This window comes from Anas platyrhynchos, chromosome 1, assembly GCF_047663525.1.
Source record: "Anas platyrhynchos isolate ZD024472 breed Pekin duck chromosome 1, IASCAAS_PekinDuck_T2T, whole genome shotgun sequence".
NCBI classification, from domain to species: domain Eukaryota; kingdom Metazoa; phylum Chordata; class Aves; order Anseriformes; family Anatidae; genus Anas; species Anas platyrhynchos.
Window position 1 is genome coordinate 195,882,424 of NC_092587.1, and position 27,758 is coordinate 195,910,181.

At 48.2% G+C, this 27,758-nt stretch overlaps 1 protein-coding gene across 4 annotated transcripts in view; it reads right to left on the minus strand.

The window, feature by feature from the left end:
• Nucleotides 1–2,207: 2,207 nt before the first annotated feature.
• The window catches only part of AMOTL1 (angiomotin like 1), a 72,562-nt gene continuing 47,011 nt past the window's right edge, over nt 2,208–27,758 (minus strand). For all 4 annotated transcript variants that reach the window (XM_038176479.2, XM_072032771.1, XM_072032772.1 and 1 more), the window contains 9 exons: nt 26,760–26,904; nt 25,813–25,902; nt 18,556–18,701; nt 13,234–13,383; nt 10,300–10,490; nt 9,195–9,320; nt 7,090–7,316; nt 6,168–6,431; nt 2,208–4,852 (listed from right to left, as the gene is read on the minus strand). In XM_038176479.2, the coding sequence (XP_038032407.2) occupies nt 4,749–4,852; nt 6,168–6,431; nt 7,090–7,316; nt 9,195–9,320; nt 10,300–10,490; nt 13,234–13,383; nt 18,556–18,701; nt 25,813–25,902; nt 26,760–26,904 (1,443 nt within the window). In that variant the 3' untranslated portion in view covers nt 2,208–4,748. The remainder of the gene's footprint in view (nt 4,853–6,167; nt 6,432–7,089; nt 7,317–9,194; nt 9,321–10,299; nt 10,491–13,233; nt 13,384–18,555; nt 18,702–25,812; nt 25,903–26,759; nt 26,905–27,758) is intronic.

A 27,758-nucleotide genomic window follows, 5' to 3' on the forward strand; every position in this document is an offset into this window, starting at 1 on the left:
TTGTTCTGCTGAGCTTTCAGACGGGCACCGGACTTGTGCAGGCTGTGCCCTGCTCGTCCCGCTGGTTTGAGACAGAATCACAGAATCACAGAATTTCTAGGTTGGAAGAGACCTCAAGATCATCGAGTCCAACCTCTGACCTAACGCTAACAGTCCCCACTAAACCATATCCCTAAGCTCTACATCTAAACATCTTTTAAAGACATCGCTGCCTTTGCTTTGGTCTGGGGGTTGTCAGCTCTGTGCTTGTGGGACTGCCAGTTTTGGTACAGGTCGTGCCAGGGGTTTGAACAGGGCAGTCCCTGCAGGGCACACTTTGCTCAGCACTCTTGGAGCATGTGGGCACGGATGGGTGCTTCCCAAATGACTGAGATCCCTGTCCTAAGAGCTACAAACCTGCAAGAAGATGGGCTTCAGGGTCCAGGCGCAAGGGGTCTCTCCTCCCATCGCTGATCCATGGTGGTGCCGTGCATTTTCTGTGATAGCAGTGGCTGTGCTATCCCAAGGCTCGGTGAGATGTGCTCCTTGAAGTCCAGCTCCCAGAGTCATTTAATGACATAAGAAATCACAGCTTTTCCTCGAGAATGCATCTCACCAGCGGCTGTGGTTGTTCCATTACAACACAGGGAGCAGAAAGCCCTGCTTTCAGTAACAACCCAGGACAGAAAGACGTCACAGCTGTGCACCAAATCCAAGTGAATCCTAACAAGGTCGCCTAATTTTGGGCGGGGTTGACTCATGATTTTTGAATGCTTCTAAACAGCAATTTTGTCAACATCTTCAGCTCTTCTGAGCACTCTCCCTGTGTGCAATAAAGCAGCGAGGACACTGTCCAATGCTTACTTTCGGGAACATGCAGTAATCAGGGATTTTAACATTTAAACAAATCGTTTCTGGAAGTTTGCTTTTTGCACTATTTTTTTCCAGAGAGTAACACGGAAAATGTACTTAACCTGCAGACAGTGTTACAGTGATGTTCTCAGTTTTTGGCCAAAGGATTCGTGAAGGCACAACCCAAAGATGGGATAAAACCCCTCCTTGCCATATATCTTAACGCAGTGACGAGGCTTTTCCCACCTTCACACAGTTTTTGCCTCTGCTGGTTTCTTTTCTCCAATAAGAAAACAAAGAAAAGAAAAGCAAGCTTGGAACCACAAGCTAAACCCCCAATCCTAGTGTTAAATCCTGACTCAAAGCAAGCTGAAAAGCCCCAGTCGAAGCAATCAATCACCAAATTTTTATTCCTGGTGGTAAGCAGCCAGGGCACTCCCAATACTGAGGGCTGCTGTGTCCTGTTGAGGGAGTGATCAGAGGGGTCAGACCAACCTGTGCTTGCACGGGGAACACGAGGTGCTGCCACGTGGGTGAGCACGCTGCTGCTTGAGCTCCTGCAAACCCCCTGGGCCTTGCCGACACACTCCTGCTTGGGGCAGGTTGCTTTGCTTTCGTGCAGGGTTTTGGGGAGGGAGCTGGGGCAGGCAGAGCCCAGAGGGGAGCGATGCCCTCAGTGGCATTCGTGCCTGTCGTGCCGGCAGCGCGGTGGGACCCGATTCAGGAATTTTCTGACAGACAGTGTCAAGAGCATGTGAGAGCGTGCTGAGCAGATCTCACTCACTCATCTTTCAGTTCCATAAGCAAACATGGGTGCAAAATTTCCACAAGGTCTGAGCGTTCCCCTTGTCCATACAACAGCTTGAAATGGGACATGATCTTTACTCCTTACTGAGGACCTCCTAGTAATTCAAGAATACTGATAGCCACATGGTATTCAGGTATCTCAGTCACTTTGAGCCAACACTGCCAAATAAAGAAGTCTCAGACCCACAAGGATAAATATGTTCATATATATATCAATGGGAGTGCTATGCTTAATGGCATATAGGGATAAAGTAACTTGTGATGCTCACCAAAGTGTCTTGTTAGCTTTTCAGCCTGATTTCCTTCAGATAAAGATGATCTTGCTAAAATCCTGCTCTTGCAGCTTGGCAAAGCTCTCTGCTTTACAGACTCACTGATTTCATGCCCACACCCACTAACTGATGGCACCTACCGTGGGGCCTTTCATTAGCAGCTGTGAAAAACACAGGAGATACAGCCTAAGGTCAATGAAGGATGACTTCTTCATCTTAGCACGGGGTGTGAAAAGCTCAGAAAATTGTTTAAAGAATCCTCCTAGGGACTGAACATACTCACACTGGAGAAGCGAGGAAAGAAACGTGTTTATACATTTATTATATACAATATTAAGGCACAAGTTTCAACAGCAAAGAATAAGAAATCTTTGGCTGACCAACAATATCAATATTTGCTGTGGGTGACACATAACGTTCTTCGCTTACCCACCTATGTACAAATAACCCTCCAGCTGTACAACGCTGTACACCAACTTCTCTATACAACCAACAATAAAAAACGACAGTATTTTACAACTAGTCACCGACGTCACCTGGAATGGCTACAGCACGGTTTCTCAAAACACCACACAGGTCAAGGAGCTGGGAGAACCAGTACAGACAGAGCTGCACTGCTCTGCTGAGAGGGGCTGGTTCGTGGCAGCCGTGCTCCATGCACGTCCTGCCAGTGCTCAGGCTGCGGGGGGGACCCCTGCGCCTTCAGACCTTCCCTCCAGAAAAGCTGAAATCTCCTGAGGTCAGTTAAGTTGAGGAGAAGGAACCTATATGTTTATCTGAGCTGTGAATCTGAAAAATTTGCCCGCATTGTGCTTGTAATAGATGGTTTCCCCTATGCGAACACGTATGTGGGAGCAGCACCAGTTGGAAACGCACCTTTGGACACCCAGAACTGGAGGGCCTGTTGTCTCCACGAGGAGGAGGAGGAGTGTGATGTTCTAGCTGACTTTGAGAAGCAGAGCTGCACCGCTACGAAACACATCACGCACACTGCTCCTGCCAGACCCCCAGCTGTCTGCCTGGACAGGAATCATTAAATAGCATCATCAAAAGAAATAATACAGCCAGTCATACAACGCTGAGGGACTTCCAAAGCAGCTGGGCATCCTCCTTTCTCGGAGAAAGATGGGGAAATACTCACTACTGTTTAACTCCTGTTCCTTTGCTCTGTCACCCTCCTGCCCAGCTCCCTTGCGGGAGGGTGACCGCGGTGGGTTGGGGGGTGCTGGAGCCTGCAGCCAGCCACAGCCACACACAGACCCGGCTTTTATGCAAACGTTTACAACATTTAAATTAACTTCAGAGGAAAAAAAAATAAAATTATTTTACAAGGCATATATTAAGCAGCGTAACATCTTCAAAGGGTTTTACACATTTGGTTTTGCAGAGCTGGTAATACTCGGAACACACGATTCTCTTTACACAGCCTACTTAGCGCTACTGCAGCTAAACAAGTGCAAAACTCAGCGACACCGACGGACGTCTAACTCTAGGTACACACACGAGTAAGTGCATAGCTTTAGCACAGAGATTTTGTTTTTAAATAATGGTCTCTCTCAGCCACGCAGCATTGAGCGCAGGGCTCTAGCACCTGCCGGCTTTGAGCTTGCAAGGGCTTCAGTTTTCAGCAAAAGCAGCGTTTAAAGTGCCTGGTGTGTTCACAGGAGTCTGTTCACTCCGTTTTGATGCCTACAGGAAGGGACGACCTCGAGCCGGTCCTGAGCACACGGCCACTTCCAGCCACATGAGCACCCATCGCTTCTCCACTTCAGGCAGCTTCACACCAAATCCCATCACCCTTTTCCCAAATTCTTCCTAATGTCATTGGAAGATTTAGGAAGAGAAAAAGCAACATCAAAATACCTCAAAGAGGAACATTTCCCTGTCGGCATTTGTAATATAGGAAGCAAAACGTGTCATGAGTAACACTGCCAATGAGCGGGCAGTCTTACAGACAGTTGCCATCTCTTACAGAAATCAGGGACTGAGCTGAAAAGGAGCAATTGTCCTGGGAGAAACAAGGTGAAAGAGACTGCAGCTCAGCACACAGAACGGGTGATGCTTCCCGCTGTTACAGAGGGGATTGCTTCAGCCCCTGCTGAAGGAGCTCCTGTCCTCCCCCACCTTCATCCTCCATGGAAATTCCAGCAAACAACTGCTCCTACCAAAAAAAGAAGCCTTAGCAAGCTCTGAGTTTGCAAGACCCGAATATTTGCACTGCAATCCAGCTCCAAGAGTAACATTTGTCCAGCCAGGAGCGAGGCACCTGACCTGCATGTCCAGGAAAACCACACCACACCACTTCAAACGAATACTTACAAGAACCTGCCATGTACATCTACAGACCAACGCTTCACTAAAACGCAGCAGTGAATACTTTTAAGAAATGAACCAATACTGAGGCAGATGCAAGTTTCTCCTGTTATTTTCAGAAACTCGTATGGCCCCAGAAGAGCAAAGATTTTGCTCCTGTCCTGGCTGCAGAGGCAGTAAACCAGAACGGCCCCGTGCACCCAGTCTGTAACTTAGCTCCCTTCTCTTTACACCAGAAAATGCAGTTTCCTCTTTCCTCGATGATCACCTTCTCAAGCCACCTGCAGTTTTCCATGTCCCTTTCTGCTCAGAAAGTCCCAGACATTCATTTCATCTCTCCTCCTCGGTGCTCTTTACTTCTCACCCAGTCCCAAGTCTCAACGTAGCAGACCCAAGCTTCACTTCAGGCACAAACTTTCTCCGTCCTTCTTCAAATTCTCCCAGTTCATTTGTAAGGTTGGCACACCGACAACATCCTCGGGCCTGGAGGTATGCCCATGACACCCCAGAGACGCCACCCTCTGCTCAGATGAGGACTTCCATCATGTCTGTGTCCGGAAACTCAGGCTTGTGGAGCAAGCTGCTCACCCTGCCTTTGCTGTCGGGCGGCTTCCCATGGCTGGAGTTCTCTGCAGTGGAAACAAGGGAAACAGGGTCAGTCCTCAGCTCAAATTCAACAGCAAATTGTTTGAAGCAAACAGAAAACCATTCCTGGGGGAACAATGGGGTGAAAAGCTTGGGGCACAACTGTATGTCCTAAAGACTGAAAGCCAAATTTGCTCAGGAGGCCCAGAATATGTAATCCTGAATTCCCTGCACAGTGGTGGAGTATCACTGATAACAGCAGGTTTGTCGGTGTGCACAGACCCCAAGGTAGGCATAAAACTGGCATTTAAGAGAAACAGACAAAAGCACCCTTTAGAAAGTGTTTATGTATGTCCCTAGAGAGAAGCAGGCATCTGTGGAGAGTCTGCATCACTTCAGCAGCTTATTACTTATTACCTGATCCGTGCTAACTCTGCACGTCTGCATTCCTGTTCCGCTTCAGGTACAAAATTCGGGAGTTTGAAACAACATGAAGGCAGTACACAAATAATCAGGTGGGTGTTTTAATCTAAAATATATTATTTTACCAGTGAAACAGGCTAAGTACACATATATGGCCAATTATAATCTATGATACATTTTCTCAGCTATTTATTTTTATCATCACAGTTCACGGCATTGTCAGCTTCAGCAAGAAGGACTCTCATTTCTTAAAACAGAGAAAAGGCTAATTTATGGCTTCCTGTGAACAAACTCCAGTCTGAATGGTATGAAACACACTAATCCAGAGTTTCAAGTAATTAGAGGTATTTAGCTCTACCAGTGATATATGTGTAGTTCCTAGGGGGGGAGACATGTTTTTGAGAACATATAAATATGTAGGAAAATGGCTTGTTCAAAACAGCATTTGTAAAATAAATGTTTCCCCTTGCTGTGGTCGCAAACCAGCAGTTTCCATTTTTCAAAAATAATTAAAATCATATTTCTTCACCAAAACCAACCAAACAACAAGACATTCTCTGTTTTCTCCTTGCATTTTCCCCCCAGGCTTCCTTCAAAACCTCGGTGGTGCTCTCACGAACAATGGCTGAAGCTGAAAAACGAAACGGGGCTGACTGCATGAACAGGTACGGAGTGTTTTCAGGTATGAAACCCTGTGAGCTCGTCCATGATTGATTTTCATCTCCGGCAGCATGCGTAATTAACTACATTTGTCAGAACCTCTGCCTGCCACAGATGAGCAGAACCTTATAAAAGCTGCCAGGGATCGAACTCTGCCACGCCAGACTGGGCAGCGCTGGAAACTCCCCTCCCTTTAGTTTTTCCTCCATCAACACTGGGGTGTCTTGGGGAATGTGCACATCCCTGCAGCCCCGCGGGGGGTCCAGCAGCACTCACCCAGTTTCTCGCCCGCTGGCCGTGTCCCCGGGGGCCGCGGAGCAGGGCTGTGTGTCGGGGTGGTGCCCAGTCGGCCCCGGCCAGGGAAGGAGGCGGTGGCGGGCCAGAAGAGCTCGGCGCTTTTGTCGGTCTGGGTGCTGTTGTCTTTGCTGCCTGTCTTCGCGTGGGAGGCTGCTGGCACCGGTGTGCACGACAAGGAGGGCAGCGGAGGAGGCAGCGAGGGGCCCGGCGGGTGGTCGTGGTGCTCCTTCCCCAGGAGCAGCCCTGAAAACACACCCAGCTCAGTCACATCCCGGCCCAGATTTAAGTGCTGTCCCCACGTCCCCCCCCACAGCTACAAGGTGCTGGTCTGGACATGCCTCCAGCCCTCTCTGCTTATTTTTTCCCTTGGACACTGCATGATACTCTTTTTTCCTGACACCCACACAGTACTTTCCCAGGCCAGACGTGCTTTTTCTGCAATCACAGCCTTTGGGGAGCAGTGCATCCCTACATCCCCTTCTGCACAGCAGGCCCAGCTGTTCCCCCAGCACAGGCATCCCTCTGCACCCCCATCCCATGTGGCCCCAAACCACTGCACTTGTTTCCCCACTCAGCTGCCACATCCCATCATGAACTCCCACCCAAAGGGATGCTCACCCCCTTGTTTGGCTTTAATCAAAACTTTTTTTCTGGTCTTCCAGAAAGTTTCAGACATCATCTGCTTGTGTCTAGGAGTCTTTCCCCAGACCACGACTTTCTATAATCAGTGCAGAACAGCTTAATATGATTAAAAATACAGTTAAGATATGAAGCAAGGTTAAAAATGGACTAGGTTTCGACTTTGGCACAAGGACAGCGCCACAGCCATGGGCACTCCTGCGAAGCTCAGGATTACCACGAAGCGATGAATGAGCCAAAGCTTACCCAAAACGACACTCACCTATGCTTCCCTTCCAGATCTTCTCCTCCTTCTTCTCCTCAGCTATCTGGTTGCTGGTGAGCGAGGTCTGGCGTGAATGTGTGCCCGTGGCAGCAGCGATGGAGGGCACAGACCGAGCAGGTCGCAGGCTGGCGCTGTCGACTTTTCCAGGATCCTTCCGTGAGCGCTGCTGAAGGACCTTGATCATGGCATCCTTCTCGATTATTTTTGCATGGAGATTCTTTATTCTGCCAAAATATGAATGCTCTGCTTACAGGGATGGACAATGAGATAATACAGGCAGTAGTTGGCACCCTAAGGGAGCAGAACCAGTCTGTAGGGATGTGCCCTGCTGCTCTGCCATCTCCAAGTCACTCAGTGAGTGACTTGGACAAGGCAGCTCCCACCAGGTCCTCCGAGGGCTAATGATGGGTTAAACGAACTCACCTATTGCTGTGGCTTTACCACAGCAGCAGCAATGAGAGCAATATCCCGACTGCTCTGTGGATTGCTACCTCCACTGACATAATACAAAAACACAAGCAACATTCCCCCATTGCTGTCAAATCTGGAATCCCGTGCTTGGCGGGCTGCCACAGGGAGGGGTTTGCCTGAGTAAGTATTATCTGAATTAAAATCCTGAGTTAACCTCATAATTCGGGCCTGTTGGCAGCTGCAGTAAAGCTCTGCTGCTGCCGAAGCGACTGAAAAAGTTCCCTTTGGTGCCTGTAACAGCTGGGCTGGGCTCCTTCTTTCCACTAAACTCTGCAGAAACCATCTGCCTGCGGTGTGCAGAGCCGAGCAAAGCTCCCTGTGCTTTTCTAATACAGACCTAAAGACTCTCAAAACACACGAAAATGATTATCTGAGACTTTTCTCCGGGCGTTATTAACACCAAATCATACTGGAAGGGCCTGAAACTACATTAAAAACAAAACAAAAAACTTGTACGTATAAAATATGATAGTCAAAGGACTGTATCTTTACTGCGAAAGCAAACGCAGCTCCATTTTGTGAAGCAGTGAAAGGTAAAATGCCATGTCTGGAAAGCATATACATAAAGGGAGATAGACAGCAACTTAACGTTGGCTTTAGCTTTCACAATCAGATGTCTAATTTGCAATGAAAACACCAGATCCTAATCTATCTTTAATGAAGCCAATGGCAAAATTCCATTGCTTCACTGGAAGCAGGATTAGCTTGCATGTGTGAGTGGAAAACATAAAATAAACCCAGTAAAAACAATCATTTACATTTTCCACAAGCAACAAATATTCTGCTTTATAAAATCGTCTGCAGACTTGTCATTCTGCGGCAAAGCCAAAAATGAAGAACAGATTTTAAGTAATTTTTCATTAAAAAACCCAGGGAAATGCACAGCCATTCCCAAGGGATTTTTACTGATCAAAAGGCCACTTTTCACCAGAAAAAAAAACAAAAGCAAGGAATTATAAATGGTGCTGAGTATGTAGCCACATTCCTATTTGCGTGCTGAAAATGGGGAAGTGTCTGTGCCAAGGAATGTTACTCTTGCTGATTGCCTGTATCCCAAAAAGTTTACTTGATACCTTCTACTACTGGAAAACAGCTTTTTTAGCAGTGCTTTGGGTGCTAAATCCTGCAGGCTTGTTCCTAAATGCCAGTGTGAACATCCCCCTGCTCGAATGTGTGAAACAGAGCATCGAGAAACAAGCAGGCGACTTCCGAAGGAGTGAAGAGGAAGGAAAATGCAGATGCTTGTGTTGCTGATTATGTAGGAGTGGGATTACAACTTCAGCTTTTACAACCAGACCCGCTCGTTTCCAGAGGGGGATTTTTGACGAGATTAAGCAAGCATTTAGCTTCCTCCCAGGCCAACATATTTTAATATGGGAACTGCCTCCGTTTGTCAAGAAGGTCATTTTTGGCACAAAGAAGGCTTAACTGCAGTCAGGGGGGAAATATCTAAGGACAGCAACTATTTAATCACTGCCTTTATGCTGAGGAGCCTGAATCATAGCGGAGCTAAGCCCATCCTTCCCGGGGGTGCATACAGGAACCCGAGAGCATCCTGCCCTATTTCCTCAACCCCCAGCTGCAGCCAGGCGGGGTGACCCCGTCCCCAACCCCACGGCACAGCCCCTTACGTGTACTCCATGTCCTGGCACCGCCGGTTGGCCTGCACGATCTCCTCCTCCTCCTGCCAGCCCCGCACCTCCAGCGCGCTCTCGCCGTAGCTGCCATTGCGCGAGTGGCTCGGGGCCGAGGCGTCCCTGGCAAAGTGGTGAGACACAGTGAGGGGGGAGGACCACGGGGTCGGGCCCTGCAGCCACGAGGGCGGCTTCTGCAAGGCAGCTTGGTGCTTGCAAAGAAAAAAACCCCAATCCCATGTTTGAAGAGCGAGCTAGTAAGGGTTGGTTATCAAACCGGATGGCTGCCTGGTTGTCTTGCCGCGGTCTACTCTTGGCTGAGGTCATTAATGCCATTCATAATTGGGATCAAGGGGACTCACTCACTGGGGAAATGGTCCCAAGTCTCCAAGACTGCATCGCAAATGAGAAGCAAAATGGTAGGAAGGTGAAAAATAGCACAGGAATTGCTGTCTAGACTGGAGAGCAAGAGGAACTATCATACCGGGACATGCACTCAATCACATTTAGAAAGGCAAGTCACTTCCTGGGATGTATTCAGGGGATTTGGCTCTGAAGAAACTCGGCGAGAGGTTAATTATCCCGATCCCCTCATTGCTGGAGGCCTTGCTGCAATATGCTGTGTGCTTTGGGACACTGTGCATGCAGACAGACAACCTGGAGACAACCCAGACGAAAGCACTGGGAAAGGGAAGGGGTTTACTACATGGCTAAAGGAAGGGAGCTTAGCTCAGGCCAGGGAAGACACACGGGGGATATGTGTCTTGCACTATGTACGAGGCTGTTACGAGGTCGCCAGTGATCTGTTGTTCATCATGTACACCTGAGGAGGACAAGAATAAATCGGCGTAATCTGCAGCCAAGAGGTTTAGTTTCGATATTAGGAGAACCTCTTTCATTTGAAGCTTAATGATAAACTTTTGGATATGGCCAGAAGGGTAAATCCTGCTGCATTTCACAGGCGTACTGCCAGGGACGGATACATTCACCTTGCCAGAGCCTCTCAGGGGAAGGCAAAGCAAAACCCAGCTTGGAGAAAACACCCCTCCCTTGTTTTCTGCTGCAAACAGAGAACTGCCCGTTCCCGTTAAGGACATCTCACCTCTCCGTGGCAGCCGTGGCTGCGGTGTTCATGGCGAAGTGCCTGATGGTGCTCTCCTCCAGGTACTTCTGCTCCCACTTGGTCATGTCGGCTTCCAGAGCCAGGATCCGCTCCTCCTTCTCCCGCACCAGCTCCATCAGCGCCGGGGCGTTGTGCTCCGGGAGGCTGTTTGCCTGGTAGCTTCCCTGCCTCTGCCGGGAAAAACAGCCACGGATACTCACCCTGATGAGTACAGGAGGTATCAGACCCTTTTTTCCCACAGCACACAGCCCAAGACTTACAGAGGGCTCCCCGTCCCACTGCAAATTTCGGAGACAAAGGGTTGCAACCACGGAGGTGTAAATGGCCCCATCTGGAGTTCCTGGCACCGGGACACCCCAGCCGTCCCCTCAAAATAGGCTGGTGCTACACGAGGGGTCATGCCCCTAAGAGCTGTGGTGTCAAACTGGGCTCAGCTGTGCTAAAAGGGTCGGGGGAATCCCAGACTAAGCCCCAGGGTTGGTATCGGAGCCTGACCTGGTGTGCAAACACCAGCACCCACCTCTCAGGTGCCAGCTGCAGGGGCTTGGCTGCCCCCTGCATACACGTAGGTCTTGTGGGATGCCCCAGGCCAAGGGAAAAGGTAGGAAAAAGAAGCAATAAAAGAAGCAATAAAGCTTTAGAGGATATTCTTCTCGCTGGGGCTTCATCACAGGGCTGGGTGGTGCTCGGCACAGGGAGGCAGTTATTACCAGAGGGTTTAGGTGTGAAAATATAACAGAAAAAGGTGGCGTGTAACCTAGCTACAGCACAACAGAGAACGCGAGTTACAACAGCAGCTGGGAAAATGACCCCGGCGCGGATTCATGCCTGTCTCTTCTGGCACATTTCGACTCTAAGGTGCCCTCAGGAGATGCTCTGTGTGGGCAGCAGGTGACTTCCCACCCGGCTGGGCAGGAGATCCCCAGAGGCTGCGAGGTGGCTCCCGGGGGATGCTGAATGCAGCTCACCAACCCTGCACATCTACACTCTCCATGGTGCACAATACTGTGCTAGAGGGGAAACTGTGTCTCAGGAGCAGCAGCTTTGCAGCTGTGCCCCACCAGGATTTTCCACTGGTGAAGCAGGTCCCTGGCACACGCCGTCCCAGCAGAGCAGGGGCTGCAGCGGATATAACTCTGACAGCTCAGAGCAGACAGCTCTGAACTAAAAAGTTGGGGTGTTTTGAAGCAACGTGGTTTGTTGCAGTGTTGTGTCTCATAAAGCAAAAAGTATAAAACATAAAAGTAAAAAATGCCCCAATGCCTCCCCCTCGACGCTGATGTGAGAGGTGAAATCAAAGAACCTTTCTTCTTAAAACTTCCTAAAGGGGATGGGTGCAGGCGTTTGGGAACTATGGCAACCTAAAATGCAGTTGCTAATTGCAGTTTTTTTAAAAAACTATGAAGGAATCGGTAAGTTAGAGAATTTTTGGGAGGCAAAAATAAGCAGACATAGCCTGAATTCCCATGGCAAAGACTTAGGTGAGAGTCCATCCCAATTAATCTATCAATTTGTCCTTCTGTTCCAGCCCAGAAAGCAAAGCCTTTTCTAGTTCTAGTTTTACTCTCACTTGAATTTTAGACGTATTTTCTCAAATGATCTTTACACCAGTGTCAGCACATTATACCCACACGTGAATTCTTTTCTAAAAAGGAGAAGAGCAGGCGAGGAGGCTGGAGAGGATGAGAAAGATGCAGAGCACTGACACGGCAGCAAGGGAGAGCCAGGATGCAGGGAAGTGTTCCCAGCGAGGGCCTTGCTGTGGATTAAAGCGAGGGGTGCTGGGGCTGCCCTGCCCCGGGGATGCCGGTTGCGAAGGGGAGGGTTTCAGGTCCAGGCACCCTGACTCTGCAGATCGCTGCCTGTCTGCCCACGGAGCTATTCCCAGCTGCGTCCTGCTGGCAGGGTCAGCCCCTCTGCTTTCTGGCACCGTGAGCTCTCTGTAACAGCTGCCTCGCTCTTCACTCATAGCTCATAAATAAGGCAAGGTGCCTGCGGCAGATACTTTTCTTGACAGAGACAGGAGTGAGCCCTTCAGGAGTTACGGCAGCATCGTGCCTTGCTTGTGTTGCTGCTTTTCCCCAGGCGTTGGTTTGATATATGTAGTGCATCTGCTCACATCTCTGCTGCAGCCAGTACTCGTGGATTTGGCATGTGGGGCTGGCCGTAACCTGGAAATCCTCCCCGTGACCTCCTGGTGCTTCCCCTCCCCACGCCTTGACACAGCTGGCTGGACTTGGGGCTTGGGGATGGGGGAGAGTGTAAGAGACTGAGGTGCCCACCCAAAGGGATACCTGCATAAAATACAAGCTTAATGCCTCTCTAACCTATAACTCCTATAAATACCTCTAACCCTATACCTCTGAGGTCACAGGCTGTCAAAATAAAAAACAACAAGGGGACATAAAAAGAAACACAAACCTGCATTTCTAGCCCATTCTGGACTAGACTCAGATCTAATTAATTTATTGTTGATGATGGCACCATTTGTCTCCAGATCTGCTGTGGACAGAGGTCTCTGGAACCACAGAGTTGCTCCCACCTAACCCCACTTCATCCCACTTTGCTTTTTCAATAGATTTCCCAAAGACCATGGGCTAGATCTCCTGCCTGGAGGTATCACAACTTTCCTCTCCTCCTTCAGTGCGGACCTGATGTTGCACAACCTGCAATTTCTGGAGAGAAACCTCTGAGGACATCATCCCCCAGCAGGCAGGGGGAGTGGGGACAAAAGGTGGGCAGGGATTTGGCCAAGCCGGCAGGACTTGGCCACATCCAGCAGCCCCGCAGCAGCGTTAACAAACCAACCACTGAAAACCTGGGGTTAAAAGGGAGAAGTTTGGTGAACTGCCCAATAACCTGAAGCCTAGGTCAAGGCGAGTCCCGGCAGGGCTGCCAGCTCCCCATCCTCACCTGCTGCATCCGCAGTGAGTCCAGCTCCCGCTCCAGGCGTGTGCGCAGCCGCCGCTCCATCTGCTCCCTCTTCTCGCAGGCCGCCTGCAGCTGCGTCAGCGCCTGCTGGAGCTTCTCCACCTTCTCCACGTAGGCCTGCTTCCTGCGCAGCTGCGGGGACAGCGGGTCAGCAGCTCCAGGGGATGGGGCAACCCCCGTCCCGCAGCCAGGACCCCGTGCGTTTGCCCACGAGCAGCCCCCCGAGTGTTTCGGAGCAAGAGGCACCGTGTGGGACGTGTTTTGGGAAAGCACACGGGTCACCCCAGCTAGGAGGCATCGCAGGATGGTTTGGGTTGGAAGGGACCTTAAGGACCTCATGAGGTGTCAAAGCCCGTCCCGAAACCAAGCCAAAATCTGGCAGCAGGAGCAGTGGGGTCAGTCTGCTCACCCCATGGGCTGGGGTCCCAGCCTTGGGAAATGCAGGTTCGTGCCTTCTCCTCCAACCTTTGGAATTCTGAATCATGAATTTTGACACTGAGACTGAAAGTTTTGAGGTTTTAGAGCTTTGGGCTTGAGGCTTGGCTTAAACCCCTAACTTGGAGAGGGAGGGTGAATTTGTTTGAATGCTGCATCAGATGAGCATTGGCACCTCCAGTCAGACCCTATCTAAAGTCTGGGGGATAATAAGGGTGCTCAAGGTCATTGCAGTGATCACCATGATGCTCTTTAGGGCTTCTGGTCTCCTTTTTCTCATTTATTTGAGCACCTGTTTGAGACCTGAGGCTTTACAGAAGCAAAACAGGAGGCAGAAAAATGCATTAACCCTCATCAGTGCTGGAGACCCACTTGAAATATCAAATGCTAGACACGAACTAGAAGCTGGCTAGGCCAGAGCCAAGAAGATATTCTGGTGCCGACCTCTTTTTTAAGTACTTAAATTTTCTTAAAACTCTCCCACCATCCTAAATCCACCCATGTCCTAGATGAAGTGAAATCATTCACAGAAGAAGAAAAGCTCGGTCAAAGCAAACCTCTGGCTCCCCAGCGAGAGCCAACAACCTGCAGCGTGACCTCCTTAGCCCCGCTGTAATCCAGGCTAATGCTCACAGCTCCTGGGGATCACCACGAAAATTAATGAGATTATAATCCCCACTGGCCTCTGGCAGCAGCAGGGAGATTACATTCCTCGGGAGCTCCCAGCTTTGCGAGACAGACACTGCAGTGATTTCTTAGTGAACGTGCTATTTTGCAAATAGGAAGGTGCCTGCATCACCTGCCAGCTGTGTGAGCACAGATCTGAGAGCTGAAGTGGGCTCCCCCAGTCCCTCCTCGGCAGCAGACCTCATCCCCTGTGTCCTGCTCAGTGCTGGAGAGCCCAGCAGTACCATGGCAGCCAGAACTGGGCCTTGCAGCAGCCCTTCAAAGCCCAGGGTTCACAAATTTATGTGTAAGCGTCCCTCCGTGTATGGGGGTGAGGCCATGCACACATTTACTGCCCCAGTAATCAATTCAGTTGGAGATATGCAACAAGACAGTTCCCACATTCATAAATTTACAGGAAGGTTCTTGAGCCAATTTTGCCTTTTTTTTTTATCCTGCCTTAAGATCTGTAAGCAAATATTTCACCCACGTACATTTAAAAATCAAAGTGTAACATGTTGTCATTGAAATTAATGGGCCTGCCAATTGAGTGCGCATCTGTGAGGGAGGGAAACTGCAATCAGAAACACATGACTGTAAGCTCTGCTACCTCGCAGAGATGCACTCAAAGAAAGAAACGTCTGGAAGGCACGTCGGGAGGTACCAGTCCACTCTTCTGCTGCCAGGCAGCCTCAGCTCTTCCTAAAACCTGTTGGATGCCTGCCTAATCTGTTTGCAAACCCTGCGGGGGTAGGGACTCCACATCCTCCCCCTGCAAACTACTTCACAGTGTATTTTCCTTTACTGCCTGAAAACTTCTACCCTAATGTTTAATCTGTCTTTCTCTTATGCAATTTACGCAAATTACTTCTTGTTCTGTTTCCAAATTGTGATCTGCTGGAGCAAGAAGCATTTAATGAAACAATTCACACGTTCACAAGATCAGCAACTTGCCTGAACATTGTCCTCATCCCAGTAATTAGGAAAAAAAAATAAAAATAAAAAAAGATTAAGAAGAGCTAAGGCCAAAAAGGGGCTGATCCAAACCTGGTCTTGATCAAGCAAGTAAGTTTGAGCAGAGACCAGTGGGTCTCATGGAAAAATATCACTGTGAACATAACTCCAGTTTGAGTTACAGAACAGCAACTGGAAAAAATCTATGGGTTAAAGATTGTAAGAGATGGAGAATCCACTATCTCCCTAAGTAGGTTGTTTCCATGTTAATTACTCTGACTCTTTACTTTGGGCCTGATTTGCTTAGATTCAGCTCCCAAACACTGCATCTCATTATTTGTTCTGATGTTAAAAAGCCATGTTTAATCTGGCTGACAGCAATCTCTTCTTAATGTTCATGCATATGGACTGGGGCTCAGCCATCCCTTAACTCTAATTGTTCACAGCAAAGAACATCTTCTGGGCCTCAAATAACTCCTACAGCTGTTTCCTGAACCTGCTCCAATTATTCAGTCTTCTCTCTGAAGCATCACCCAGACACACGATTCCAGCAGCAGTCTCCTAAATGACATGTGGTGGTAATACCACCTACATATTTTTGAATTAAATCTTTCTACTAGCAGACACTCAGGATGATGTAGATTTACATAGTTTGCTATTTTATGTTAATTTGACTCAGTAACTGCTGCTTGTTTCTCAAGACCTGATTTAAAAAGCTTTTAAACTTCATTATTCTGATGCTAGAAGAAATCCGTGTGGATTTACAAACCAGTGCATGAGGTAGAACTCCGTTATAATAATATAATTTTTTGTTTGAGAGATTTTTTGATCTTGTATCACAAATTATAGTAAGAACACCTGGTTTGAGAGGAAGGTTCAAAACTTCAGCAATATCTGGCTGCATATATGTCAAATTGAGCTCCAAAACCTGGGGTCTGTTAAAAAGGTGGTTGCATTCACTTGAACTCCCCCTAGAATGATTAATCAGTTAAACACTACCAGGTGGGTCTGCTGAGGCTGAGGCTCTCACTGACAAATTCTGGCAAATACGGTCACATCACCCCCGAATGGTGTCAACCCTTAGGTCTAACATGCCCTGGGCATGGAGTTTACCACCTCCATAGCACCTAACGTGCCCCAGGCAGGAGGTTACCACCTCTGTAACATCTAAAACACCTCAAGCAGGAGGTTACCACCCCTGTAACACCTAACATGTCCCGTGCATGGGTTTCCCAGGTCTCTAGAGGGGACCATTTGCCCTCTCCTCAGTTTAACTTCTGATCCCCATCCAGCAGGGGCACATTTCTGTTGGATGACTAGCTAGGAACTGGCAACCACAAAGCCTTTAGGCACAGAGCCCTAAGGTTGCCGATGTGTTTACCACAGCCCAGCAGGTTTGGGGTAGTTTCTCATCCCACCTGCCTGGAAATCTGCATTTATGCTTCTGCTGCCTTCACCAGTTGCAAAGTGTCACACCACCAGTCTGTGGAGCAGCCAGCAGCTAACCACGCTTCTTCCCATCCCCTGCAGGATGCTGTGATTGCAGGAGGAGGTGTTGCTGCCTAAAATGTCCCTTTATTCAGCCACTTTATAATAAAACGCAAATCAAAAACCTCTGGTTGCCTTTAAGGCAAAGAGTATCAAATGAATAACAGACTAACAGCTTTAATTTTAAAGCTACTCCAGCTCCTGCAGCTACCCCAAAGGGACTGCCCTAAATACACAGGGACGATGACCACACTTCAGCTTAACAAAGGAGCACTTAAACTTAATGTGATCCTCTTCTTGCCACTGAGTGTATCTACCAGAGGCAATGGGGTTTTTAAAATGTTTCCAAATTAGAACTCAGAATGGTCTAGTGGTCAGGGACAAAATAGCAACCACCTTTATATAATACTTTAAATCATCCAGACTGCGAGTAGCCATTAGTTAGCCTAACTGGGGGTCTGTCATGCTGGATACCCTCATAAAAAAAAACATTCAAATATCACAGAGGTCAATCCATCCTTTCCAAGACAGAGAGAGAAAATGAACTGCACTTCTTTAATTGCATGCATTTGATAAAAGATCTTGCCTGCTCCGCACAAGACCCCTGTGCACACTGCAGGCTCCTGTGGATTCATCCCCAGGCCAGCCCAAGGGAGAGTGCAGGTGGGAAATGAGGCATCAAGGGGAAGAGACCTGCCCAAGATCATGCCACCAGCCTGTGCCAGAGCATGAGCCTCTACCTAACCCTGCTAGGTGAGCATCCTTCCCCTCACCAGTGGTCTGCCTGCTCAGATAGTAAAGACTGCATCTATTTTATTCCCCATAAAAACATCCTCCCTCTTTGTTGGTCACAGGGACAGAGATTTCAGGGCCAAAATGTCCTGTTATGACAGTCACGTCTTATCTGCCAGAGAGCATAGACTTTCGGCTAATCATTGAAGGTCCTTAAGGAATGCACTGAATTCAGATTTAGAGACCTCCAGTAACGAAGAACTGACAACATCATTCTTGGTTATAGCTAAAACTGAGCATTACTTCCACTTTGAATTTGTCTAGCTTCAGCTTCCAGCTACTAGATGTTCTGTATCTGTCTGTCAGTTTGAAGAGCCCTCTGTTCTTGAGATTTCTCTTCCCTTCTGAATACTGATTTTCTCTATCAGGCCTATAGGAACATTGCCTAAAAACATCTTGAAGGTTTTGAATAGCTGGCACTCCCTGGATTTCGTTGTACAATAGTTTTTTCAGCTCTCATAAATCTTATAGCTGTAAATCCTGGAGGTTTTGCCTCTAGCCAGATCAGCCTATTCTTCTAAGACTACCGCTGACATGAGAAGTTGCCAAGCCCTGCATTGGTGTGAACAACACCTCAAAAGCCCCCTGGAATTCCCTGGGGAGAAATGGGATGTACCAACACCATGTTTATATCACAGCCCTGAATCAGTGAGTAGTCAGCTTTTTGCCTGATATTTCTGTTAAGTCCTACCAATGCCTCAGCCACCAGCTCAGTCCAGTCTGATGATGGCCCTGGTTACATGTTGAAGACTTTGCTCTGGAAGTATCTGTGGTTGTGGTATCCTTTGCTTGCTTGTCTGGCTCGGTGTTGTATAGCTATGTGTTTGTTTTCCCTGTGGGAGGGACATTGTTTGGGAGCAGGAAGACCTGCCACACCACGGCCAAAACAGATGTAGGACATGGATGTAGAAAGCCCTAACTGCAAGGCACTGTCAGCCTGTGAGCAGAGGAATGATGCCCATGCCTCACCTCCTCTTCCAGTTTGATGACCTTGGCTTGAGCATTGTTCAGGGCCTGGTCGAGGATTTCGATGTGCCTCCGCTGATCCTCGTTGGTGGAGCGCATGGCTGCCAGCTCCATCTCCAGCTTCTCCTTCTCCTTCAAGTGCTCCTTGTCTGGAAGAAAGCCAAGAACAGAAGCAGCTCCATGAGAACAGCTCACAGGCCCTGGGCCACACGCCCGAGGTAAGCTGCTGCCTTCCTAGAAAAGTAAAAACTATGTGAAGCAGCAGCGAGTGGATCCATTACAACATGTGCTGAGGCACAAGAGGCAAGGAATTTCTGCAGCCAGAGCTCAGCCTCTCGCTGCCCATCCTTATGCAAGCACCAGAGACAGAGATGAGTGGCAGCTCGGGCTGCAGCTGCACTAGCAGAGCTTGTGAACCCTTGAACCTCACTTTTGTCCTTACTGCTGAACTCCTAGCATCTTCCCCAGCAACATTTTGGCTTGCACCAGTGATCCCTTCACCCCACACGATGCCCAGGTCCTGCTTGAGGACAGCCTGTATCAAGGACTGGTTATAGCTGCCAGCTTGCATGTTGCTGCCCTACTCTAAAGGGCAAGAAACCTCGGTCACATGCGTGCACCAGTAAGGAAGGATAAGATAGGGGACATCCAGATGGGCTTTTTCTGTCTGTGCAGGGAAAGAGGAAGCCACGGGAGCTGAGATGTCAGCCCTGAGGGTACCTTGGGCGATTTTCATGTCCTGCCTGCATGATCTAAGCATTCACTGCTGCTCTCCTGTTAAGCACCCTAATGCATCAAGAGCATTTTGCAAGAAGATATACAGCAGATAACCTTCATGTCAAAAAATTATCCCCTTTTTGGACAGGATTTAAAATAACACTTTAAAAAATGGCTAAATTCAGCCAGCTTTGCTCATGTTTTTCCTTCATCAATGAACCTTGGGCCCACCATCAACTTTACCGGCAAGCTACACGTTGAAAGGCTCAGCTCCATCCATTCCTGCCCTGACAGTGCTGAGGAACCATTTCAGGGAACACAGACATCACAGGCTGGTTGCTGGATCTCCAACACCAGGCTGCAAACAGTTAATGATGGGAGGAAGCAGGGGATGGAGGTTTCATTCAGTGAAATCTGAGATTTCAAAATCTGGCCTTCGTTTTGGATCACAGCAAAAATAGAACACTTGGAAAGCCTCCAGGAAGGAAAACTTCCTCCAAAAATTAATTTGGCGCCAATTAAACATTATTTTGATTTTTGATTTTTTAAACACAGCATTACGGAATTTATTATTTTTTAAATGAAGCAAAAAAGTTGTTCCAAAATCATCCAAGTGTGGAAAATCTGCCCCTGACATCTATCCTCAGCTCCACCTGAGCGTGAACACTCAAGTTGTGAGGCCCAGCAGTCCCTGAGGAGGGACAGGACATCTCACATGGATGAAGCCTATTTCGGAACTGAACTGCCCCAGAAGGGCTTTATTCTTAAAATATATATATTCTTAACCTTAATTATAGGTGGAATGAGAACAGCATTAATTTACAACCTACTGGTACTCCTCTGCAGTAAAGTGAGATGAATATGAGCTGAGCCATGTGGATCAAGGCACTAGTGGCCCGGGTCACCCCAAACCCACCTGGGCATCTCTCCATTTGTCCTAAAAGGAGGAACACCATCCCACAAAAGCAGACCCTGGCAGCAACACCAGCTCATTGGGCTCTGGGGAGCCTGTGAAAGAAGCACAGTGACTGCTGTGTGCTCCACATCGCCAGCTGGCACCAGGACCAGATGAGTAGGACACGGCCTTCATCTTCCCACACAGGCCAGGAATTCTAAATGTGACATGCAGGCCTCTTCCCTCGACACAAACACATTTACTTCAATCCGATTCACCAGCAGAAACATCAATCTCTATTGTATGAAAGTGTAAATCCAGGCAAATTAACAAGCAGCTCATTTTGTTAGAGGGTGAGGAGGCCAGAAGACGAACGCTATTTCAGTCCTGTGGCATTCAGTCGTCTCACGCTGGGACCATTCTTGCTGTGCTCTGGACTTGAAACCTATGTTATATGAGGACAGTGTGTACAAAACCAGGATTTGGGACCTTCACTTTCAGGTTTCACCCAAGAAACTCAAAACACTTGGCTCGCCCTGCTGCAGCAAGTTTTCTAGTGCCCCCTAAAAGAAGGACAAGATCACACTGTCCACAAAATGACTGCTGGACCCACTAGAAAGCTGGCAAGAAAAAAATTACTTAACAGCTCTAAACAATTCTCCATGTCAGCTTTTCCCTGGAGGTATACTTTATAAGCACTTTCCTACACTCCATTAATTTTTAGTAAAGAAGAACTTCATCAAACATACCTTAAATTCTCTTCAAGTACATACAAGGTACCCTAAAGTCTAAAAATCCTGTTTTACTGTATTACACTGTGCATATCCCTTCTATTTTGGCATGTGTTTTTTACCCAGCAGACTCTAGCTAAGAACTGTTTCCATTTTCTGACAGGCCGCTGCCACATCCCATTAATAAGGAATTCCCAAAAGGCTTCTCTGCTCTGTTTTGCAGCACAGCTTTCCACCCACTGCCTCCGAGTGGCATACTGAAGACGTCACACCTACGCTCGGGCTCAGTAGAAAAAAGGAGAGAAAAAGCAAAGAGTGAAGCTAGGGTGCTTCACAAACAGGCATTTTGAGTTGCCAAGCTGGGTAGTTCCACCAAAAATAGGCCTACTTCTGCTTTGAAGCAGAAACTAGAATTAGAATTAGAATTAGAATCAGAATTAGGAGAGATTCAGCCCATCAGTTGAACGCTTGCCCTCAAAGCCACCTACACCTAAACACTGCATTATATCTAAGTATCAACTTATTTGACTAACTATGTGACCATTTCAATACATCCCAAGCTGTTTTCTCCTTGCTGTGATATTGCAAAGAGGTACAGCTGACAAACACACTCCTTGTTCCTGCATTACGGTGGAAGAGATTACATCAAACGACAGCAGCGAGAGCAGAATGTTCCTGTGGGAGACTTGCTGAACACAAGAATCCCTCCTATACCACGTTCCTTGTGGCATTTCCAACCATTTCTCGTGTGCACGTTTGTATTTCTCCGTGATCACTCTTGGTTCACAGCTGCTACCTCCAAAGGCGCTCTCTGGTGACCAGGCCTTTCTTAAGTAAAACCCGTGGGACGTATTTAGCCTCCCATCAGTCTTGCAGCTCCTGACACAGCAAGCGCGAGGAGGAGCTCTGTCATCTGCCCCCCACAGGCACGGCTTTATGTCCCAGCAGCTGCTGGCGGACCCCCCGATCTGGGTGATTCCCCAGGATGGGCTGGGGAACCAGAGCTGCTCCTTCTGCTCCTCCAGGTCCAGTCAGGCTCCAGTTTGGTAACGACTGGCCCAAGGAAGGCCTGAGGCAGCGAAGCAGAACTGGGAAATGAAGCAGTTCTTTGCATCCTCACTGTCAGGTCCCAGCAAAAACGAACAAATAAACCAACCCCATGACCCTCTCTCCCCCCGGAACAAAAAAATGGCGATACCAATGGCCTCACAAGATTTATCAGGCAACGTACATGAAAGAAGCCTACCCTGGATGGGAGGGATAACCAAATGCTCCGTCTCAGGAGAGCATTTTCTGAAAAGCAGCAGCAGTCTCAGTGGGTCACCATTTCTTTTTAGCTCATTCCTGCATCCAGAATGGTTTGGATTAAGGCTCTCTGTATGTTCACCCCATTACTTCTGTGAAGATCACCTTCCCACCAAGCAGGCTGAGCCCTGGCCCTTGTGCACACACCAGGAATGCAGCTCCATTCATACAGCCTGGGCTCCCTCACTGCAGAAAATGAGACAGCACAGGACCCCCCCGCACTTCAAAAGTGCTGCATTAACCCCTGCATCCTGTCCGAATGCCAGCAGAGCTCATTACAAGTTCCTCCTCCTGCAGTTTTGCTCACAAGTGGCATGCTCCTGACAGCTCTTTCAAGTCTTGGCCATGCAAAGACCAAGGAAAGGCTGAGAAGCTGCAGGACTTTGTGCTCTGAGGAGCTGAAGTCCCTGGGTTAGTTTTCTCACATGGTGATTAACGGGGATTTTGTGCTGGAATTAATCATTATGATGAATTTTAATGTACTTAACGAATGGTTCAGTATGTGCTTATTTATGGTCACCGACTTACGTAGGGATGCAGAAAGGTTTGAAGTTCTTTCCTCCTTTGTCAGAGAAAGTCACCACATCTCCATCTGCGTGTGCTTTTCCTCACCCTACAGAAGTATCACCGGCAGCTTAAATGTGCTTTGATTTACAGCTTGGGCATTGCCAGTTGCATGGCATGAGGTTCAAGCCAGGAGAGAATTTGACCTTCACAAGCTGAAAACTGAAATTGGATTTCCCACTACCCTTCCTCTCGTAGGGTGGGGGGGAATCATGCAGAACAGATGCATTTTTCAATACAGAACTGTTTCTTCAGGCTCCTGACCTTGGCTCTGGGTGCACGAGGGCTGCAGCTCTCCCATCTCCCACATGTGAAGCTCACGACAGAGCTAGGGCCTCCCTTTCACTTGCCCCTGAAACTTATGACTCTGCACTGATTATTTCTTTCTTAATACCAAATGGCTCTCAGTCTGCCCAAAACACCACTCTCAGAAACATTTGCTGTGAGCGTTTTCTTTGGCTGGGCTCATTCGATGGGAATATTTCTTTGTCTGGGATTTTTGGGACAGAGATACATGCACAAGTACTACACAGCATATCGGCTGCACGTTCCCATGAAGCACGAGGCTCTACTAAGACACTATAAAAACTGTCTGCACATTCCCCCTAATGAGTCCAGAGCCGTGCGGAGTTAACCCGGATGTGTACAGGCTCCAGTCTGCCCCAGACACCTGAGAAAACAGTCCCTTGGAGGAACCCCTGCTCTGACAGAGTGGCTCAAAGTCCAGAAATCCCAGAAAAATACACAAAATTCTCAGACTCCACCAGAACAAATGTTTCCTCTGACACCCTGTATTATAACCTTTCTCTCCAGCCTGTCTTTGAAACCATCAGTCTTCCTGCCTCTCCCTTTTCACAGCATCTCTGCCTCCTGCCTCCTCTGTTGCCTGTATGGGCCCACACACCTTCCTCAGTTGCTGTTTCATGTCTTTTTTTTTTAAAGAACCTTTTCCACTGACAAAACATCACGTAATTACCAAGGAACTAACAGGCTGTGAGTTCTCTAACTGCACCCGCCACAACAGCAGCATTTTTCATTCCACACAAATGCCTAGCACTTAATACTTCGAGGCATGCAGCCTGGCTTTGCCTGTCCTTATTACAAAGAATGAGAGTTTTTGTCACCTTCTGTCCCCATCTCAGAGCACACGACTGCTCCGTGCTGCTGCACTGCTAATGGAGAGAGCTGCCAAGAACTGAGAAGTGATCCCTGCATGCCCATCTTGCAAGACTTCTTTCAGGGCATTCATCCTGTTACTGGAGTTTTACCACAGTATTAATTCTGTATTTGCAGTATTATCAAGGGCAAGTGTTAAAAAAATTCAGAAGTTTTGTCTTTCTGCCTTCATCTCACCATGAGACTGGCTTAAAAGTGGCAACATTTAGGAAGCTGCTAATGTTGGAGTCTTTTTATGTACCGTTTGTTTTGGGGATGTTAAGGGTCATGTTTTCAGGTTGTTTTCCAAAAACTTTCTGAGCCCTCGGAGGAATGTTTGAGGCTGACAGCCTGATATCGAGCTCATTGCTGTGTGTGCCAAAGCAGCCCAAAGAACACGACTGAAGAGGACCTGCTCTACATGTGCCCACTTTTCTATTCTTGGAAGCACTCTGCCTCACATTGGTAACATTGAGCTCTCTGGGCTAGACAGGAAACACTCCAAGTATCCAGCCCGTCTTATGTGATAGGATCTGAAAGGCTATATTTATATTTGGTCGTTAGCTGTGAATTGATAGCAGCAATATGCTGAGTGCACAGCACGGAGTTTTACTGCTAGATGTTTCACATTAGAAGCACAGAGTGTGTTTACGTGCTGGAAAATAACTTAAATTCTGTCCATCCTGGGGATTTACCTCACCCTTGCAGTTACCGTCGCATGTGAACACCGCCAGGCTGCCTCTATATGAAGACAGCAGAGCTCAGTCTGCAGCTTGCTGTGTGCAGATTACCCTGTTTGAACTCTTCCCAAGGAAGACAAGACTCACACAGCACTGCTGTTTTCTTAACAGAGCAGCCATTTGGATTCACAGCAGTACCTACACTTGCTAATATGGCCAAGCTAACATAGTCAAGGAAAAGATAACGGAGATTTTCTTCTTGTTTGTGCACATACACACCAAACCATCAGCAATGTTGCTGTGCTGGCATCATTGCCGAAGGTGGGAGCTAGGAGAAGGCTCTCCTGTGTTTGGAGCAGCTGGGGGATGTTGCAGGGCTGGCAGCAAGACACAACGAGTGCTGGTAATGGAGACGGATGGCCCTCCAGCTAACCACTTGCAGTTGGAGCTCATCTTCCAAGAAAGCTCTCGGTGCAATAAATAAAACAGAAGAAATCAGCTGGATGCAGGGTTTTGCTTCAGTGGGATTTGAGCCCACAAGGTAGTGCACAGCTCCTGGGTGGTCAAAGCCCTTCTGGAAGCATACTGAAGATGCTCGGGATACACAAGAGGCTGTCACACAGCATCCAGCTGCTCGGGTTTCGGTTTGCCTGGTCACGTGCAGCCACCAGCACATGGTGGGGAAATGCTGTAGTGCTGTGCTCAGTCATTATGGGAGCCTAAAATTGGATGGGAAGGGGTGTTTTGCATAGCAGTAGAAACTGTACTTTTTTTGTTTCAGCAGTCCTCCGTGAAAACGAAGGTCCAGCTCTTCTCTGCCTCTTGCTCATCAACCCATGGCACTGACAAATCATCAGAGGCTGCTCTAGACTTTTCCCAGCCAAGAGAAGAATTTGGCCTCTCTAAAAAACATGTATTTTGAGAGATGATCCCTGCAAGCAACACTTAGCAATTTCAGACAAATATTTATAAAAAAATAAGCTAAGCTGTGTTACCATTAACTCCCACTGCCTGTTTCTGGTGCTCAGAGAAAAGAACAGTCTAAACAACCCAGTTTGCAGCTTAAATAAGAGTGTATTATGAATTAGCCAAGGAGGACCAAGCCATAAGGACAATAAAAATTAATAGCAAAGCATTCGCCTCTACTCCAGTCCATATCTGTGTGTGTGCATATATATATAGGCACCTTGAAACAGATTAACACAGAACTCACTCTGAGTGACATAAAGGCCCTCTGTGGACTTATCCTCGTGCCCATCGAAGTCTCTGCTGGCTAGCTGCCTGTTGGCTGTCTCCAGTCGTTCTGCAAAAAACAGGAAATACTTTAAGTATAAATATATGTATATAAAATTGTAGGCCAACCAAGAAAATAAGATGTGTGCCAGCAGCGCCGTATAAATAGACTCTGAAGGAGGGCGTTTAAATGGAGGCTGACACATACATAAAAGATGAGACCTTTGACCTCTTCCATGAAGCTGTGTCATTCAGATTTCCAGAAGCTGGAGGAAAAACCTCTGCCATCTGCAGCTAACGTGCCCAAGCAGTTCATTTCTCATGCTGTCCGAAACGTATGCACTTGCAGTCTGCCTGTACCCAGCTCTGCAAGGTGATGGATGCCTTCCCATGGCAGAGTGCAGCCCCTGGTGCTTCCAGATGCTCTGGGGCAAGGCAGCCTCCACCCTGGTGTCACTGATCCTTGGGACAGTCATGGGAAAGGAGCAGCTTCTGCAGCCAGGGATGATTTCCCCTGGGAAGGGCGGCTATCAGAGGGATGGGACTCCCCTGCCACCAGCCTGCAGGGACACTGTGGGCAGTTTCCCACTGCCACCTGCCTTTGGGTGTGCCCCCACCATCACCAAAAAGAGCAGCCAGCCCCCTTGCCTCCTCTTAAAAGTAGGAGGCTGCTTGCAGAGAGCATCTCACTGCACGAAAAGGTAGCAACGTGCCCCATCAGGCACCTGGACAGCCAACAGTTACTCCTCCATTATTTATTATTCCTCCATCCTTGTCTTACGCCAGTGAGCAGGGCCTGATTTCTCAAGAAGGTTATCTAAAACGTGTGAAATTAATCCTCCAAAGCCTGCTGCTCTGGAGCTTGTGAAAAGTGAAACTCGTGTCAGCTGTGGAAAACAATCAAAGAAACATGCAAACTTAACATACCACGGAGATCCCTGTTGAAATCGTGAAGTCTCCTAATTTCTCCTTCCAGTTTGTTTCTCATCGCTTTGTCCAGAGACTCCCTTTTAGTGGTGGTCTTGACCAGGCCCTCATAAGCTTCTGAAATCCTCTGAATCTCTATTTCAAACTGAAAGGAGAGAGAGCTCCCATGAAAGCCTAGCAGGGAAATGTCCCACCTGGCATTCACACAGAGCGTTGCGATGGGGCACAGGTGTTGGGGCAATGCCTGTGCTCAGTGTCATACCTGGTTCTAAAATGAGAAGTTCTGCACACCACCAGGAACGTTATAGCCTTGACTCTAACCTCATTTCAGCTTTAAACCATTGCAGTTCACTCCTTTCTTCCCTTGATGCAAACTGCTGTACACAAGAACAAGTTCTCTATGGCAGGCCAAAACAATTTTGGGGGGTGTTCAATCTTCCTAACATAATCTCCCTGAAACCTGGCAAGCTTGCAACTTAGAACCTGAATCCAGAAGACTGACAGGAAGACAGCCCCAGGCCGGCTTTTGTTGTTCAGGTCATTCAGATCCAGCTCTTAATTAGCTGATTTCACGTCAGGTGTTACAGCTTGGCTAAATCACTGCTGAAGGAATGATCAGCACCAAGGTGGGAATCTGCTCCTGCATGCCTGGCTCTCGTGTTTGTGGAGAAAAGCTCGATAATGTGCATGGGCTGGAAAACCAGGAGATATATATAGCCTCCCACATACCTTTCTAAATCTGGTGCTTTCTGAGCCTCTTGAGTCACGGGTGGGACGGATTCGTGATTTGTGAAGCCGGGGTGCGAGCCCACCTCCACTCGTTGTGGAGGCAGGTCCCTCTCTGGGGCTCATGAAGCTTTAGGTTTAATTTGCCAGCTGCAGTGCTTGCAGAATACCAGCTCCAGGACCAGGGATGCTGGAGCAGTCACCTCTGCCATTCGTACAATTGTTTCAGCTAACAATTCCCCACAGCTCCAAGACAAGGATGTTGAACCAGCC